We start from the raw sequence: 20666 nt of genomic DNA, 5'->3' as shown, positions 1-20666 counted from the left end.
TCTTTTTTCAAGTGCATAAAAAAGGTTTTACCTTTAAGAAATAAAAATAAGTTGCACACCTCTAAATAATAAAACAAAAAACTTTATATGATTTTAATTTATCTTTTTTTACAATTTACATAAACCCAACTGTTTGTCGTGAAAAGGTAAAGATCACACACTTAAAACAACATAAATGGCTCATATTCTTGAACATGCTTTCCATGATATATATTATTATTTTATCTTCGTATTATTTTTTTTATATGAAAATTGAAAAATAATTAAACAGTCTCTTGTTATCACTCAACTACAGAGTGATAATTGCAATTTGTTTTTTTTAGCAAAAACTATATATTAAAAAATGGACCTAAATATGTTTAAAAAAATGACCTCAATATAAAATCATTGTTCTTTTTTAATGAAAAAACTGAATTAATAAATACAAACCAATCTTATAGATTCAGTCATAAGTGATTCTTTTTATATATACATAATTTGGTCAACTCCCTTAAATGGTTAGGCATGTAGAAACTGTAACACGTAAATGTCGACAGAATACATTTGAAATTATAAGGAAAATGAACATCAATAATTTATAGCAACTCAATGCAATGAAGTTTGGTTTGGTAAAAGTTGTTTAATAATGTTTGGATTTCAAAATCAAGAGAACGATAAATATGAGTGTAAATAGTTTAGAAAGAAGCATTTGGGCCATGACTTATATATTGTGGGTTGTACTACCTTCCCCCCACCCATCTTGAGATAAAACTGTAATATCAAGCTATGTTACTTCCCCCCTCCGATTCATATTTCGTCGACCAATCCCTCGCAATTCACATCTTTATTGAAAGACATATTTCGTCGACCAATCCCTCGCAATTCACATCTTTATTGAAAGACTTTACGCTAAATATGTTATTAGTTATATACTATTAGTTATATACTTTAGTATATAACTAATAGCATATTTAGTGTAATCCCTAATGCATACATTATACTAAGAATGAATACACTAAAATATCATCAATACTACGTGTGTTGTAATAGCCAATGGATTATGGTTACACTATACTCTTAATGTTACACTTATTTATGATGTTATCGATCATAGTATGATTTTCTTATGTCCTTTTAACGCCTGATCATTGTTTCACTTAGTTACATAAATTCTACCTAGGGATTTTTGTATTCTTTTATATTCGATGGCCCATATGTGGCTCCTATTTAAAAAAGTTGTTCTTAAGAGTTTTCGTGGTTCCCATTTGAATGTTATGAATCAACACATAATCACTTGTATTTTGCGCATGTCAGATATAGTAGGGGATAGAAAAGAGACAATCACATAGTTATATAACCGTCTTATATATATCTTTAAAGCAATAAATACAAATGTTTATGCAGTTATCTCAATTCTTTGATTGGAATCGGGTGATGTTATGACAGGTGTCTGAGAAGATGAAGTTGTCGGGAAATAGAATGTTATACTTGTGAAAAATATTAAGTGTACCTTGGTAGATAAAGTACCATCTAAACCAAACCGAACTCAGAGCACACAGAACTTGTGTAATCTATATGCATGTGTGGTTCGATAAAATATGCTCATGATTAAAATGTGTTTGAGTGTGATATATAAAAATTTGTTTTCAGTCATGCTTTCTAATTTTCTTTTTTATAAGTATGATAAGGAATTTTGATAGCGACATGTATAGATTAGATATTAGTCAGATATATATAAATATTTTGAAAAACACAGGTTAAATACTCTATCAGGCTTTTCGTAGTTAGATCTTGCAAAATTATTTTTTATTGCAAATTTTGCGATGTACACACAATTTACGAGACTAAAGTTTATTCTTCCTTTGTAACCCTACCTTTGTACAAACTGATATTTTATAGGGAATTCTAGGGATACCTACACCTTTTTGCTAAAAAAAACCAACCAATATGCACCGTATAAGGCTATATGAGGGGCGTATAGGGCTCGTATAACCCCCCGTATAACCCTATACGGGGCGTATAGAGGGGTGTCTAATATGACCCTAGTTTATAGACTATTTCTTAATATATAAGAATGTTACAGGTTAGACAACGTGTTATGAAATAGATGAGTTTGTTCATGTGAAAGGGGCAAACCACATTGTTAATGTTAGTTGTAAATAATTTCTCTCTTCTAGCTACTAAATCTTCATTGTATAATTTCATAGAAAGTTGTTAAACTTTCACTTAAAGTTAGTATAATCACATAAGAGAATAAATATCTAATCAATTGGAAGATAAAAAAAAGTACACAACAATACTTTTAAGAAAACAAACATAAAACTAGAAAAATATCAATAAATCGATATCTTCTTAATTAATAACATAAAAGGCATGATTTTTAATTCATTTTACAACTCCAATCCTCCAAATCTAAACAAGTGGTAACATGCCAAATATCTATGAGTTGAATCATGTGACATGACCAGCCACAATGAACCTTTCTTCTGCAATTGATTCTTGAACCAACAACCGATAACCCTTGCAATCAACTTGGTTTTGCGGCTATATAAATTATAAAGCCACCCATCCAAATTGTAATAGATTCAACCAACTTTCGCCTTCTGACTTGTTCGCATTTAGCTTGCTCGGTACTCAAATACAAGACCGGTTGCTACACTTTTTGCTCGACCGTGCCCACAAAACTTGGCAATAATAGCTAATGCAAGTTCCGGGGCACTTGAGAGACCCCGACATGTGATTAATTTACCGTCAACTACAACTTGTGAACCGACTATGGTGTTGCTATCAAGCGCGCTCACCATTGAGGGGTGAGCGGTCGCTTTCTTGTTCTGCAACAGAAATATGAAATTCAGAAATAATTAATTACATGGCTGGTCCATGCGGTTTACCCATATTACAGATTTGATATGTTGTTTATGGAAAGTACATGCTGATAAAACTGGTGGTCTCCGATTTTGACGGGTGTTAGCTTTTTCTGTTATTTTTTTTTAATGGCAAAAATCTCTTAGGGTATACCTTAGAGACCAACCATGTAAAATTACAAATTAAAAGAAAGATTGTTTTGGAATTTTTAACTTACTTGGATTAGGCCTTGTTTATGAAGAATCAAAAGTGAAGTGCAAATCGCCCCGTATTTTCGTCCGCTAGAAACTTGTTCTTTAAGTAACCTTTTCAAAATTCTGGATTTGTGTAATCGCTCGACACACGAATCTCCTCCCTATGATTTAGTATCCAGATAAGATAGGTTAGAATGAAGTGCCATTAATAATAAAAAGTTAATTGCACCGTTGGTGCCTATGGTTTGGGCCAAATTATGAATTTTGTCCCTGAAGTCTAAAACTTGCATGTTAAGTCCCCAAGTTCCTCATTCTCTTTCAAATTTCAATGGTGGTACAAATGGCTAACGGGGTTAATCTTTTCTGTTAAACTGATGTAAATTTACCCTTTTACCCTTGCTCTTACAGAAAAAAACATATAAAAAAGAAAATAGAATAGCTAATTCTTATTAAACATAATACTACGGGTTTGGTCCTTTATTTTCTGAAATGACATCAGTGAGCCCCAATTTCACTCAGCAGTAACACATTTGGTCCTTGGCACAAACTGAGGTTAAAAAAAATAGTTGGGTTTTAATAAAATTACTATAAAACACCATTTCACATAAATTTAGCAAACTTTGACCAAACGTGACACGGGTCGAAAACCCTTGGGCCAAACCCATAGTTTCTGAAAAGAAAGGACCAAAACCAAAACATGGCCTTACCACACGGGCTATCCGTTTAACTTATTCATAAAATTATGTTTAATGTTTAAACTCACCGGAAGGATAATTAAGTCAAATATTGATTCGGCAGCATTCTTAAGTAAATTATCTGCAACGATTTTTATACCATGGGACCCGATAACCGACAAGGTTTTCTCAACTGAAGCAACTGTAACATCTAGATTAGCTCGTCTTAGAATATCTACAACCGTAACCGCTTCAATATCTTCAGATCCATTTGCAACTGGAATGAGAATCTGTGGTGATGAAGTATAACAGTAAATAATCATATCACATCATAACTTATTCAAAAAAATATTAAATCTTACATGAGGCGTATGATCAACCGCCCAATCAACTTCATTGAACTCTTCCATCCGAGAAACCTCATCAACCGTATCCATTAACTTGTACATAATTCAAAACACAAAGAGTTTACTCTAATTGATCAATATCAGGAAAAGAAATTAAAAAAATGGAAAAATGAATTACCAGAAATTTTCCAATCTCCGTGGAAGCCGATTCCCCAAAGAGTTGTTCAACTAGTGATACAGAAAACTGAAAGCAAGTACCAGGGCCGCGACTTGTTGTCAATTCTTCAGAGACTTGAAGATTTGTTTTAATGGCCCGAAAAGTCGGGAGCTTGTGAAAAAAAGCTGGATGGCAAGTTGTCTGCAAGCAAGAACGCATATTCATAATTAAACCATACCATGCATGGTGTGTGCGCACGCGTGTGTGCATATATAGGGAGATTTTCATTACAGAACACTAAAGTAAAAAAGAACAAACAATGAATCGGTTAATTTTATTATCAAAGGTTGAAATATGTATGTTATGTACATAAGAAACCATATAGCTAATTTGTTAATATGTTTTCTTTTATTAATTTTTTAAGCGCCTGTGTGTGTAGGCAATATAACCTACAGCTGACCTGCACATGTGTAGGATCTATGTATAAAAGAAGTAAAGGATTGTGTTAATATATAGTTTTAATTTTAGAGAGGTGAATAAGAATTGCATTTCAACCATTTTCTTTTATTTTTGAATAAAAAGTATCTGGCTTACTTTATCTTTATCTTCTCACAACAAGCCAAGCTAGCTCGTGAGTTACTCGAGATCGGTTCGTTAGAAGCTCGAATTGATATGAGATCGAGCATTAAAATAAGCTCATTTAAAAAAACGAGTCCAAGCCCAAGCTTCTGTTATCGAGGTCGAGTTGGTTCGCGAGCCTAAACAAACCTATCATTTATATAACTTTTATTGAATGCATTAAGCATATCTTTATGAAATAATATTTATTATATATAAAATTATGAAAAAAAATAAAACTAAATAATACATATAATGTTATATATAAAAATAATTAGTAATGCATATAAATTAATTCTAAAATAACAAATGAGCCGAGCCTAGGCTCGGCACGGGTGGTTTGCACCCCTACATAGAACCCTTCCTATGTAGTTATGTACGTATATGTATATAGAGCTATAAACCTTTTTTCTCTTGAGAAGGCCCCAGGGCAAAAGTGTGACCGCTGGAGCAGCACAAATAGCACCATATAACCGTTTCTCTTCTGCTTGCTTCCTCGTAATTTCTTCTAATGCTTTACAATCTCTCAAACGCACCGAACCAGGCATACCTCCCTAAATAAACATACATGACGTAAATAACAAACAAATAACCATGAAATCTAATAAACAAAGAAATAACTATGAAAAAAAAATAAAGTATACAAAGGTAAAACTCAATTAAATAGGTTTGAAGTCACCAACAGCTTACAGGAAGAGCAACCAAATCATATATTTGATCTGAACATTCAGAAATGGATGTATCCGCAACAAGTATTATACCACCAGAAAGTTTAACTTGTATCTCAGGCTCAACCGACGCAACAACCACATCAGCGCCAGCTTGGCGAAGCACGTTCACCATTATAACAGCTTCCATTTCTTCTGTACCAAACCCAACTGGGATCAAAACCTACAAAAATAAAACAGCACAAAGTGAGTTTGTTCAAATACATATCTCCATCCTATATACAAACGGTACAAGGTTTACAATTATAGTATGTAGGGTTAATTGGATGAGAAGTCCATATATAAAATGGGAAAGAAGATGGATTGACTTTCAAAAGTTATGTTTCAGTCCAACAAGGTTATATACTTATATATGTTTTCTCCTATCCGTCTTAATTAGGCATAAGTTCACCAACCGTATTCATATTTACGTTGCAATCATTTTGTTTAACTGAGTTTCTGTGACCCGACATTTCGTTCCACAAAATTTTATATAGCTCGTATTGTCATCTACCAAAGACTTCACTAGATAAATTTTCATCATTCGCATGATCTTACTTATCAGATGATTAATACTCGCCACCTCTCCAGGTTTGTTTATTATCTATTTCACTTCACATAGCACAAGATGATTTCCCCTAATAACTTCCTATGCAAACATGATTACCGTATCTTCCGCTTACCTATACACAATGTTAAAGTTACATATTCATGTACTTTTAATCAGATTGAATCTAGCATCATAGATATCAAGGTTAAACTCTGTCTTCTCATTAAAACACTGCATATTCTTAATAAACACACTGAATTCTCCTTATCATCATTACTTCCCAGTAGAATCTGAAAGAGTGTGTATTCTTTACTCCACAGGGCATTGTCAATGTCATAAGTTCGCTTAACCTCCACAACTACTATAACTAACTACTTGTATTCAAAAGATGGTAGTTTTTCTCAGTTATTATAGCTTGATCCTTTAACTCAAAAGTCGAAATAATTAATGAAAAATACTTGAGAATCTATATCAATTTGAACCCAGAAATAAAAGCTTGCCTTCTCATTCTATGTCTTGTTCAAATCAAATAAAAGTAATTATGTAACTATATAATTCCTAATTACTTGAGAAAACAATAAAGTTCAGTACTCTAGTGATATTATCAGATAAAACTAGGGGTGTGCACGGTTCTGTTCGGTTAATAGCCTACAAAAATTAATCAATCGGTTTTGAGAAAACAATGAAGTTCAGTACTCTAGTGAAATGGAGGTAATGGTTCGTTTTGGTTAACCGAAACCGTCAGTTACGTCATCAAGTTAATATCACCGAGCCAACACATGCTCCTAATTATCACAATTTGTAAAAAATATATATATTTACAATTGCATAAATGAACGAATAAATAGTATATGAACAGAGAACCTTTTTGAGCGGTAACTCGCCGGAAACTGTAGTCTCCAATGGTGTAATTTCGATTGTAGAAGTGGCCGTCGTCATCGCAAAAGTTGCAGACGCCATCATATCATAGATAGATAGACTGGAATGCACTGCAATTTTCCACTTTATCTCTATTATTTAATTTGAATTACCAAAATCCGCCAACTCACACACAATACAATAAGGTAAAATCCGTTTGGTTTGGTTTGGTTTAATGATAAAACACCCACTGATTCACGTAAAACAACAAGTCTCTTCCTTATTACTTCATTATCTCCTCATTGGCCCTTTTGAGAAAAAGGGTAAACGAGTATAGAATGATGATCAATAAAAAATAGCATTCTCACCTAAGAAAACCATTAAATAGGAAACCTATTAACCATCATCCATATGCTATTGGACTAGAAGATCAATGACATTAAACCACAAAGGTTAATTACTTAATTACGTTGTATTTATGATTCTCACTTCTTACTAATCACTAATCACATGCATCCGGGCTGCTATCCTTGGCAATTCGAAGAGTTATGATATACATTAAGTTCGGTTTATGAAATCACCGAACCCAAAGACCTGCCATAACTCGACCCATCCGTAGCAAATTGGAACCAAGTTTTATTTGTAATTTATTTCCCATTTCAACTTCATTCCCATGTTTCTTTTCCTATTTTTTGTTTAGCATTTTCTTTCAAGTTAATTTTGTAGCAGTAGTCAGGCGAGTTGCATGTTTTTAAGTAGTGGGTTAGTTTATTTTATTTTCTATATGTATTGAATTCTAAGAGAAATGAAGAGGTGCGTGATTATTTATCTCATTGGATTTTGAGTTAGGTAAATTTGTCTTTGCTAGTTTGATTTTGGCATCTCGAGTGGTGATCTTAGACACGGTTTCTTAGCCGGAGTGGTGAATTTGTTTCTCCGGTTGGTTATCGCAGCCCTACGGTTTATTTCGGTGGTGTATTTGTATCCGAAAACGAGTCGTTGATCTATCCATTTTTATATTCAATTTCAGTTCATATCTGTTACCGGTTATTCCCTATTAGGTTACTATCGTCCTATTACCCCTATTGGATCTCCTCCAATTAATATCATATCATTTCTACTTTAATGGAGTGATAAGATGGTTAGTGTTTAGAATATGAGGTCAACTTATGGAGTATATAATATCTAGCTAGTAAGAAAAAAAAAATAATTACTATGTTTATATTGGTGATTTCTTATGTTTGGCTTTTCCCATGTCGCTTGTGACCATGTTTGCCCAAGAAAATTCCCCTCGATCCTTATACTTCTTCTCTTTACTTTGTATTTGCCCTTGGTCGCATGATCTGCTTTTCAACAACCCATACATCACTAAGACCAGCGATGTTAAAGCATCGATAGCCAAACTTGTGTTAAGCTTTTGATCATGGGAGACCACTATAACGGATGTAACTTAATACCAATGTTAGGACTTGAGTCATATGCACAAGCAAACCCGCATGAAAAACAAGTAAACATGCACGAGAGATTCGACATGGTCTAGGTCTAACATATGTCCACGAGCGACAACTAGGGTTTGTATTTAATTAGTTATCCGTGATACATTGATGCAAGATTACAAATACAATGATATTTATCTATAATATATATAAACGAAACCCCTAAAATCCTACGTGTCGTGATGTGGTCGCTCCCCCATTTTATGGAAGCCACCAGATTGCTTAATTTTTAAATGGAGGTGTCTCATTGATTTAACCCAAATTCATGTATATGGGTCTTACCAAAACCAGATAGTTCTTAAACGGGTTATAACATCTCATTAAATTAAAAATTAATCTTATCAATTATTTGATATGAAAATCCTATAAAATAGGGATTTACTAAAATTTAATATCCAATTTAAAAAGAAAAAGATATTATTTATAATTAAAATAAACAATTTTATAGTAAAAAACATAAGCGGGTCATGGGTCACCAAATCCAAATAGCTTTTAAACGGGTTATAACATATCATTTATTTATGAAACCCTTTCATTATCAAATTCTAAGTATATTATTAACTTTCTTGCAATAAAGAAAATTAAAATCCCAAAAATAAATATTAAAAACGAAAAATGTAAAACAACTATTCTCTCAATCCATCAGATTGCTTTATTTGTAAATGAAGATTTCTTATACATTTGACCCGAATTCACGGGTAAAGGTCTCACCAAATCCAGATAGCTCTTAAACGGACTATAACATCTCATTATATTAAAAATTAATCTCATAAAATATTTGATATGAAAATCCTATAAAATAGGGATATACTAAAAATTAATATCCTATTTTATTTAAAAAAAGATATTATTTATAATTAATAAACAATTTTATAATAAAGAAAATAAACGGGTAATGGGTATTACCAAACCCATATAGCTTTTAAACTGGATTATAACATATCATTTATTTGTGAAACAATTTTACAATCAAAGCTCAAGTATATTAATTATTAATTTTCTTACAATAAATAAAATTAAAATCCAAATATACATATATAAATATTAAAAACGAATAATGTAAAACACCCCCGTAATACGGGGGATAAATTCTATTATATATATATATATAGGTAAATTCTAATTAGGGTTAACCTTAGTAAGTTAATCAACAAGAAATATTTTATTATCATGATTTTCCGATGGAAACCATTTGGAAATTAAGATAATCATGACAAAAGAAATATTTTATTATCATCTACCTTAAATATCAAGCGGCTCTCTAGCTTTTCTAATAGTGAAATTCAATTTCTTGGTACATTTAGTGATGCACAAGACCAACAAGCATCTGAGTCAATAAGGAAAGAGAGCGAAAAACTAATATAGAATATACATGTTACTGCCAGGGGTTAAGGATCTCATCAATTTTGTGGTAACTGGAGCATAAATATAACGACAATTTCGAGCACTTAAGCTCTCTATCAAGGATCAAAATGCATGTACTTTAAGAGACCGGAAATACAAACATAACAAGTTTTTGAAACAAACTTTTTTTTTTTTTTTTTTTTTGAAGAATCCAGATCGAAGAACGAATGATTAGATGATGAGAAGCTAACCTAGGCTCCTGTTTATACGTATCAATTCATTGCTGCATGATTCAACCCGTTTTGTATGAAAATCTAGAAACAACTAAATAAGTATATAAATAAACAAACATTTGTTTAAATATTCTAGTGTTCAATGTGTGGTCCTTAACAGCTTCTCTTTAATCCCCATATAATTAACTCCATAATATGACAACATAACGAATTAAGTATTCTATTCAACCACTTATATAAACCTTGAGAGTTATTTTACCAGTAATCATTCATTGTTATTTTATTTAAAATTTTGCATTATACGATAAATATATAAACTTATCAAATAGAAATACTAGTTGAAGTCTAATTCTCGACATCATGACAAGTTTTACTTCCTGTACATATTTCTTGTCCTACGTGGTACACAAATATTCATTTACTCACTTGAACATTATACATGTAGTGCCTTTTCAATATCAATAAATTGCAACTGTTATAATTAATTTTGTGTCTTTACTAAATAAGCAGTAGTTAAGCAAAGAAATATCATTGAACTTCGTTGATGATATAACTTGATTAAGGAGCCCTAACTGTTTAACGAAAAATGTATACGTGATAAATACAATAAAAACATTTAAATAACTAATTATATGTAAAAACTATTTTGTGTTGAGTACAAGATAAACGAACTTAATTTCGGTATAAGGGCATGACATCATATTTTGCAATGCTTAGTATATGTAGCTACCAAAGATATAATTTATTATACGGAAAATAACAAACAAGCGCCCATGGCTAATGGATAAGGCGTCTGACTTCTAATCAGGCGATTGTGGGTCCGAGTCCCACTGGGCGTGTTTTTCTATTTTTTCAATACATTTATTTTGACAAATATTATATTTTTTTGGAAATACATCAAACCATCTGAATCTTAGAAGGCCATTCATTCTCTTTGGAATTTAAATCTTAGAAGATCACCAGATCAGTCTCTTTGAAATATATAAGGTCTAGTTCACCATTTGTTTGAATGGTTTACGATTCAGTTTATGATTTGGAACGTGAAACCGGCCGTATAAACAAAACGGGTCCTTTGGCATTTATTATCATTATCCTTTTTTATTTCTTCAAAAATACAAACTTGCTTGTATATATTATTAATAAAAAGTACGCTATCCTTTTAAAAGTTTAATACAAAACTAAGTTTTTTTTTTGAAAAAATAAATAACTTCCTAAAACCCTTAAAACATGAAATTGTGAAAACGAACCGGTTTGGTCTACCTTTTTCCAAAATTGTAGTTATAATCTGGAACAAAGTTTATGTTAAAACCAACGAGCCAGATTGTCAAATCCCCAGCTATAGGTTTAAAAATAACATAAATGACGCACAACTAAAACTTAAGCTCTGATTTTATAACAAACGTAACTCCTAAAAGATTGTTGCCAACGTGATCATTATGTGTTTAGACATTGCTGTTTATTAAAAATCTCATTTTCAATCAAAATGGATGTATTTTAAAATGATTTAGGGAAATGAATATTTGGTTATATCGAATAAAATGTAATCTATCATTTTTTTATGAAATGTGAGGATGTTAAAGCATGTTAAAGCAAGCATTCACCTAATAGTAATATAGGATGAGACGAGCTTTCTTGAAAATACGGTTCTGTATTAAGGATACTAAAAGAGTATATTAAGAGAGTCAAAGACGCACCGGTGGTGTGAATGGAATTACATATCTAGTTTTGTACGTTACAATAGTTGGCATGTATATTCATACAAATCGCATCTACATTCTGTACTAACAATGGACCATTCAACGTCACTATGCAGGTGATTTCCGCGGATATGATTTGGGGGTCCACTTTACCCGTCTATTTGGACCCCTTTTTGTCATTATCTAGGTCGATGTGATCCATCAACTATTGGATTGTTATTATTTTGGGGTGTATTCTCTACAAAGCCCAAAATAATGGCGACCCCTCATATTCTTTTGATTCTTTTGAATTCATGTCTAATATTTCGTCGTGTGGTATTACGAGGCAGCAAATTATAGCCTAATGATGGCGACCACTCATATTCTTTTTTCTTATTTGCTCTAATTTTGCCCTCTATCTTCATGTTTTTTCCTATATTTCGTCATATAAAAAATAATATGATTTTATGAACGATTATTATATAATTCATTGGGATTTAAATCATGTTGTTCCCAAACCTAAACAACTTATCTTTCCTTTCCCCATGGTAAGTTTGCATTATTCATCATAGAATTGTCAACTGCCGAATTCCCTTTAGTAAGCTTTGCTCAAAACCCTAATGCTTTTCAACTTGCATATTTTGAATGTCGTCCTTTGGTTGTAGCCCGTATAACCCATTTCGAGGTTACTTGCTGAGACCCATATAGAAGTCCTTGTGTGAATCATTTTCGTGCTTTTTACCATTTGACTTGTGCGGGCCATGGCACATCTTTGAGAAAAGGCATGATGCTATTTTGGCCTTGAACCCCCTGCTAACCTTAGAGGCTGGAAAGGACGGTTCTTTTTTCTTGATGATCGAGGGATGTGATCACTGAAGTTCCTCCTTAACTACCAAAAATTTTATGATTTGTTAGTCGCAAACCCTCATGACCTGATGCCTTGTCTAGAGGTAGTTTTTTTATAGTCCTGCTCGAGTACACTAGGTTAGCTGAGACGTGCCCTGGTGCACCTTTGAAGCCGAAGCAGGTCGGATTTAAATTTTCATATCACTATATTTTAAATTTTCGAATAAATACAATTACCAATTTTGAATACCAGAAAGAAAAAAAGAACTTCGGTAAATTAGAAACATTTTAAACGTGAATCATTCTCTTTTTAATAATATTTTTTCTACAATTTATTTAAAAAGTCAATGATACTTGAACCTGATAGCATTTTTACAAAATGCAATTGATTATTAGAAGCACTTGTGTGCTTTAACAACTTCAACTTGATCTTATAAGGGTGGCCTGCCTGAAGTTGCAGATACGATTGGACTTCTTACGACATGGGTTCCATTCACCTCGTACCAGCTTAGATAGCCACAATTACCAAAATACCCATAAAAGGCGGGAGAAGCATAAGTTATATCAACATCAACAATGACCTCAAATTTAGCCGTACTATATTTTCCCTTGACAAATCTCTATCTGGAGTCATTTTATAAATTAAAAATTGAAAGTCAATTAATATTTGAGAAAAAAAGTCATATCATTTTGTAAAACTTCGATGGTCAAAATGACTAATTTGGTCATTTTCCCTTCTACTATACTATACCTTGTTCGCGGCTGGTCACGTCCATGATTATGCTTCTGTTATTGTCAAGAATATCAGCTGTTGTCATCATCGCAGATCGGATCACAGCCGGACTCCAATCACGATGGGTTGATTTCAGTAATGCAGCTATTCCCCCGACATGTGGAGAAGCCATGGATGTACCGGATAAGAGCTTATAATCACTTAACAAATAATCATCTCCGATCGGCGCACTTTTCCTATTCGGCGCCCATGCAGCCAAGATATCGACTCCAGGAGCCAACAAATCTGGTTTTAAGATCCAAGGAGATCGTCGATCGGGTCCTCTTGAAGAGAAGTATGCAACTTGTGGAGCTGGGTTAACACCCAATATAGTTTCACCATACTTAACACTAATACTTGCATTTTGTGTTTTGATTATGTATTGTTTTAACCTTTCTCCAACCTTAGTTTCTAACACAACAAATGGCAAAATTGAATTCATATGGCCGGAGAAAGTCACTGTCATCTGCACTGAAAATCTCTCCGGCGGCTCCACTATTTTCCAACTCATCAACTGACATACCATCACAGAAAATGTACTTGCCTTGAACATCTTTAGGATCAAGAGAATAAGAATCACAAGTTTCTTTGCTTTTATTTCCATATCCATAATATATAGGAACCCTCTCCACCAATAGATTTTCCGCGAAAACAGATTTCCCAATTAGGGTTCCATACTTTTCATCACCTGAATGTAACATAGCGACATCTCAGTTTTCAATAAAATTTATATCGAAATATTAAAGTTAAGAAAATAAAAAATAAACAAAACTGATATTTTAAAACAAAGTTTAACATTTTATGTTTCAAAAACATCCTAGAAATGCTTTTAAATTTTCAAAACCACAAAAAATTCTCACCTGGTGTAATATAAGCTGCAAAATCTCGGTCTATTGTTCCAGCACCAACAGTGGTGATCCATGGAGCTCCATCGAGCATAGTGTATGGATGAGGGCCAGCATTACCAGCTGAGCAAGATACAAAAATCCCCTTCTGCATAGCTGCAAATGCACCAATCGCAATAGGGTTTTTGTGAAACTGTGTCTCATCAAACCCTAACGACAATGACATCAGATCGACACCGTCTTCTATCGCTTGATCCATTCCAGCTAATGTGTCACTTGCTGCAGCATCGTATGAGTTGTCCAAGAACAGAACTTTGTACATGGCTAACCGCGCTTTTGGTGCTATTCCAGTAGCTGTTCCTTTAGCATACCCGAAATAATCAGCATGCTGGACACGATTACCAGTCGCTGTCGAAGATGTATGTGTCCCATGTCCTTCAAAATCTCTAGGTGAATCATAGTCATCTGTTGTTGAAATGTTTTCCTTTCTGTGCTTCATCCCTTGGCTAAACGAACGCGCACCAATAAGCTTTTTGTTACAGAAACCTTTGGTCTCACAAGTTCCACGCCATCGAGAAGGTACTTCAGACATTCCTTTGTCATGAAAGCTCTCACTTTCAGGCCAAATCCCCGTGTCGAGTATGCCAATAATCATATCATCACCGAAACCAGAAACCGGCCACAGTCCAGCATGTTTCTTAAGTCCCAAAAACTTTGGTGTATGCGTGGTGTGAAGCTGGCCAAGTGTATCCTCAAACGTTGCAAGATGGCCCGGCATCTTTCGAAGCTGACTGAGCTGTGATTTCGTGAGGACCGCACTGAACCCATCCATCACATGGTTATACGTGTAGAGATGCATTGATGGAACATTATCATTATCGGATAGCGATGAAAGTATAGAAGTGTACCAATTGTGGTGATTAGAGAAGGGTGATGGCATCATTGATTTGTCCATAAGAACAATGTAAGCCTGATAATCATCTGATGATATTGAAGATGATGAAGTAATCGGTATGATTATGGAAGTGAAAAGAAAGAAGACAAAATGGAGATTCATAGATTGTGTCATTTGAGTTGAATATACTGTAAAGTGGGAACAATGCAACATATATAGTCATGGTTGCCGAACAGTTGATGCCATTTTTGGAGATGTTTTACAATATTACTTGTAGGCGACATTGTTACTTAGAGCATATCAATAACAAAGCTTCAAGTCTGGAGTTATATGTATGGACTGTATGATAACTTGGATTCTGGAGATGCAAACCATGATATCAAGAAACCATTAATTAAACTTATATCTAGAGTTTTATATATGGAGACAAAAATCTCTACTCAAATGACAAGAATATTAACTAATATTATTATATATAAATCAATATTGAAGCTTGATGTCGCATAACGCCCGGTTTGGTTTTAGTGACCGACGTTTTTTAAAGTCCCGGTAATGTATCGAATGACATTGGTCAACGTAGCGGCACAAGCTTGTGACACGTCATGCAATATATATATATATATACAAGGGTGGGATCTAGTGAAAACTCCTCTTAAAAAACTATTTTTAACTTTTTTTTCATTTTTTTTTAAAGTTTCTTTTTTTTTTCATTATTCTTATATGTTGTTATTGGTTCAAAAAAAAAAAAAAACTTGTCGGTAACCTCGTCGGTATAGTAGCATGTGTAATAGTGTGCATTGCATATATGCAAAAGTGTTTGTATTGCATAAAATACAACACTATTGCACATATTTGATACACTATTAGTACGTATGTGTAATACAACATTAACGCACATGTGCACCACATCAACTTTTATTTTATTATTATTTTTTTTCCATATAATACAACACTACTATACATATATAATACACAAATATTGAATATAAGCAATAAAACACTTTTAAACTCAAAAATACATAGTAATACACATGTGTAACACAACGGTATCGCACAGTAATACGTATGTGCATCACAGCGGGTTTTTTTTGTTTTTTTTTTATTTTTTTTATTTTTTTCGAGTGAAATATAAGAAAATATAAGAATAACGACTAAAACAAAATTTTGAAAATATTTTTTTATTTTTAATTAAAAAATAATTTTTTATGAGTTTTTAGGAGTTTTTAAGTTTTCTCTCTAAAGATAAGTTTTCTCTTGATCCTCTCTCTCTCTCTCTCTCTATATATATATATATATATATATATATATGTATGTATATATAACTTTTGCTCCGGTATCATAACAAACTTAACCAAAACCAATATAATTCTCGTTGACTCGCCGACGTAACACTAGGGTTTTATGGACTGATGTTCTTTTCGTTTTAGTTCCTTACCGTAAGGAACAGAACCGAAACCGACTTAATTCGCATCTACTCTCCGCCATAACGCTCTGGTTTTTACTAACCCAATAAACGTTATTTTAAATATGTTACTTTTTTGTAACATTAGTTTACGAGTATTCTGGACGTTTATGAATTTAATTTTTTGGTTTAGTGTATTACCATATCGATGCTAGGCGATACCAACCAAATTCGTGTCGGTTTTGTAACACCCCGACCAAAGGCGGATTATACATCGGGGCGCCACATATTGTTTCATTACTCGTGACACTATTGGGTGTCAATATTTAATAAATATATTCATTCACGCACGCGCAACGTAAACACAAGATAACATAAATCAACATAAATCAATATATTATAAGGCAAAATATTCGAACAACAATAACTTGTCTTGATATATTTTAATCTAGGTCCAAAAGTAAAAAACGTCCTACGTGTCCACAAGCTCCAAATGTAGCTACAGCAAACCTGAACATGTGTTAAAATAAAACGTCAAACACTTGCGTGTTGGTGAGAAATCAAGTTTAATACAATACATAGATAACAATAAATCTGCGCGCAACACGTGTATGTCTGGTGTTAACAAGGGTGTAATCAGATTGTGATCAAGCCTAAATAGATCATAGTTCATAGTTCAATCCGTGCTCCCAAATGAGCACAAAACAAGAAAACATCTGTACAAGTGTAAACAAAGAAAACCGTAAACGATAGGTCTCCCGTGTTCATCTAATGGATCCATGAAAACTTCGGAATAGGCCGAACAAAGCGGTTAATGATACACACATACAAATAAACAGCCAAGTAAACATCCTCAACACATGGGATACTGCGCGACTAAAGTTCATAAACAAGTTTAAGACTCTAAGTTTGTATGAACACATGAACATCCCAAAACATTAAAAATAAAAAGGGATTAGGTACGAGATTACTCACTTGATAAACGATGCGGTGAAAGATAAAGCAAGAACCAACTTTAAACAAGCACAAGTTAACCTATAATTAAAGATTATTGTTTTAATGATTTGATTTAAGTCTTGATTATAAGTTAGCATAATTAATAAGTAAATTATTATATATAATATATATTACCGGAAAACAGGGCAGAACAGGAGAGAGGACGAAGGCAGAGAGAGGAGGCGACAGAGGAAGAACAACGGCAAGGAGTTAGAGAGAACATGAGAGTTTAAGTGCTTTGTGTGTGTAGTGTTAAGAAAATAGCATTATTATTTATAGGGAAACCCTAGGGAACACAATCCCTAGAAAAGGGGAAAAGATCTTCAAAAGTGTTTGTATTGCATAAAATACAACACTATTGCACATATTTGATACACTATTAGTACGTATGTGTAATACAACATTAACGCACATGTGCACCACATCGACTTTTATTTTATTATTATTTTTTTTCCATATAATACAACACTACTATAAATATATAATACACAAATATTGAATATAAGCAATAAAACACTTTTAAACTCAAAAATACATAGTAATACACATGTGTAATACAACGGTATCGCACAGTAATACGTATGTGCATCACAGCGGGTTTTTTTTGTTTTTTTTTTATTTTTTTCGAGTGAAATATAAGAAAATATAAGAATAACGACTAAAACAAAATTTTGAAAATAATTTTTTATTTTTAATTAAATAATAATTTTTTATGAGTTTTTAGGAGTTTTTAAGTTTTCTCTCTAAAGATAAGTTTTCTCTTGATCCTCTCTCTCTCTATATATATATATATGTATGTATATATAACTTTTGCTCCGGTATCGTAACAAACTTAAGCAAAACCAATATAATTCTCGTTGACTCGCCGACGTAACACTAGGGTTTTATGGACTGATGTTCTTTTCGTTTTAGTTCCTTACCGTAAGGAACAGAACCGAAACCGACTTAATTCGCATCTACTCTCCGCCATAACGCTCTGGTTTTTACTAACCCAATAAACGTTATTTTAAATATGTTACTTTTTTGTAACATTAGTTTACGAGTATTCTGGACGTTTATGAATTTAATTTTTTGGTTTAGTGTATTACCATATCGATGCTAGGCGATACCAACCAAATTCGTGTCGGTTTGATCATAAGCTGTTTTTGTTTTTTTTAATATCTTAGTTTATCTTATTATAAATTATACCAATGTTGCTACTACTTTTTTTATTTTATTATTTTTTTTTTGTGTGGATAGATTAATTTTTTCAATTTACTGCTGGTATCATAACGAAGTGAACCCATACCAACTAAATACACGCTAATATACTGCCGCAACGCGACGTATACAAACCTAGTTAGATATTATATATTAGTTACTGTTGAATTGAGTAGTGAGTTAATTGATGGAAGGAAGGTAGTCTTGATTTGCAAGATATCTTAGTAGAGAAGTTGAGGACGACATTCTTAAACCTACAATTAATGATCTAACGTTCTTACTTTTTATTATTTTTGGCTCCTTTTCTTAAGATTGTAACTTACACTAGGTTATAGCCCATGTTATATATATTGGAAAATATATATACTTCACATATATTTATATATAATATAATACAAGTTCAACCATATTTAAAAATTTGTTGTTTGATTCGTAAGATTAGATTTTTTGTCTAATATGACTATTTTAATGCCGTCTCTTGTCTTCACTATTGACAAAGTAACATTCTTCACTATTGACAAAATAACATAAAGCTGACCGTATGTAAAACTGCCTTTTTTAAGTAAAACCCAACTCTTGCTAACGACTGTCGTTGACTTTTATTATAGTCATTGCAAAATAAAGTGTAAGAGGAAACTGTCTTCTATTTAACTAATTGAGATGAAGTTTTTTTATCGGATGGAGTAAGACTACTTCGATTGAGTAAGATGCAATATCCGATATTAGTACCAGAAACAACCCTTAATTGAATAACCTTTCTGGATTATTCTACGACAGAAAAGAAAAATAGCGCCGGAAGAAAACTTAGGGGTTTTCCCCCCGACTTTCTTACTTACCTTGTTCGAACGTAAAGGATATGTAGAGCCCTTAGTCAATTCGTACATGAATTGCAGGCTCGCCAGAGAGTTACGTATTAGTTGCATAGTGCAAAAGCTTTCTAGCCGCTAGGAAGCAAGACCCACCCAGGCCTTCCTTCCCAGCTACATTCCAGACATGGGTTTTCTTAGGTATTAATCGTAGCGAGTTAGCCGCCTGTAAGGACGTTCCAACCGGATCTTCCTTACTGGCCACAACTACGATTTATCTTATCTTCAATAACTCTTTTTCACAAGCTAACAATTTGTAGGCGAGTTCCATTGCACAAACTTTTTTTTTTTTTTTTTGCTTAATATTTTGTAGCAACATAATCGGGACACCGACCTTAAGTACCAATCTATGGTTTGGAAAACCAGACATCTTTATCCTATTTAGAAAATCAGGAGAGTACAGCGATGGATCAAAATCTTTAGATACACTTTCAACCTCATTTTGATTGTCTAAACTTAGATATCCCATATTTTCATCAGAAAAAAAATCCTAACATACCGTCGTTAATTTCTTGCACGACTTTGTTTAAAGGAGCCAATATCGTATGTTCTTGAAAGTAATTCACCTCATTGAACCTTTCTAAAATTGATGGATAAAAAAAATTTATTAAATCATATATTGAATCTGAAATTTGTATAATTGCTTCACCATCATTTGAACCACCAAGATTGCCTTCACCTATATCCAATAACCAATCTGCAAACTCTTTGATATCATGAACAGGTAACGATTGAGAACCAAGAGTCAGTCTCATACTTGTTGTTAGCTTTAAAACTTAACATTTAGACCATATATATGAAAACTTATTGTAACATTCACACAATCATTTCTTGTTCTATTTTGTACAACTGGCAATACAAAAGCATGGTTACTCCAGCCAAACTTACCATCTTGAGGAATCATTGTTACAGCCACATTACCCTAATTGTTTACTCCAGCATTCCCTATGTTCTGATTTGTTTGAATCTCCAACTGATTATTTCTTGGTTGCTGTTGGTTATGCTATTGTCTGTTTTGAGAATAAGGATTTTGATTCATTGGCTGATTCCTTTGCTGGTAATTCTGCTGATTTTGATTTTGATTCTGATAAAATTGGGCTTGATTCACTTGATTCCCATATTGCATAGGAAGATTGCACTCCCTAG

The 20666-nt window shown here is 33.0% G+C and overlaps 1 protein-coding gene and 1 pseudogene across 2 annotated transcripts; both read right to left on the bottom strand.

Moving 5' to 3' along the window:
- Positions 1-2325: 2325 nt before the first annotated feature.
- Positions 2326-7051, bottom strand: LOC143569245 (protein DJ-1 homolog C-like). Its single transcript, XM_077055210.1, has 8 exons — positions 6956-7051; positions 5525-5725; positions 5239-5388; positions 4238-4417; positions 4075-4152; positions 3802-4002; positions 3062-3199; positions 2326-2810 (listed from the first exon to the last, which is right to left on the bottom strand). The coding sequence occupies exons 1-8, from the start codon at positions 7049-7051 to the stop codon at positions 2598-2600; spliced, it is 1257 nt and encodes a 418-aa protein (XP_076911325.1). The 3' UTR covers positions 2326-2597.
- A 6233-nt stretch (positions 7052-13284) lies between these two features.
- LOC143569243 (subtilisin-like protease SBT1.7 pseudogene) lies at positions 13285-15290 on the bottom strand (annotated as a pseudogene). The gene is made up of 2 exons (XR_013141705.1): positions 14177-15290; positions 13285-14004 (listed from the first exon to the last, which is right to left on the bottom strand). The product of XR_013141705.1 is annotated as a subtilisin-like protease SBT1.7 pseudogene (transcript).
- Positions 15291-20666: the final 5376 nt, after the last annotated feature.

Source organism: Bidens hawaiensis, unplaced genomic scaffold, assembly GCF_021521415.1.
Source record: "Bidens hawaiensis isolate Kalapana, Puna unplaced genomic scaffold, B.hawaiensis_p1.1 tig00024430_1, whole genome shotgun sequence".
In the NCBI taxonomy this organism is placed as follows: Eukaryota; Viridiplantae; Streptophyta; class Magnoliopsida; order Asterales; family Asteraceae; genus Bidens; species Bidens hawaiensis.
Note: the sequence above shows the minus strand (reverse complement) of the source record. Positions and strands in the feature narration are given on the sequence as shown.

Bases quoted from the DNA above. Each gene is read 5' to 3' on its own strand.
- LOC143569245 (XM_077055210.1), bottom strand. From the start codon at position 7,051: ATGGCGTCTGCAACTTTTGCGATGACGACGGCCACTTCTACAATCGAA. The intron at 4,418-5,238 runs GTTTATAGCTCT...TCTTGCTTGCAG, and splicing joins GCCTTCTCAAGAGAAAAAAG to ACAACTTGCCATCCAGCTTT. The intron at 4,003-4,074 runs GTAAGATTTAAT...TCATCACCACAG, and splicing joins CGGTTGATCATACGCCTCAT to ATTCTCATTCCAGTTGCAAA.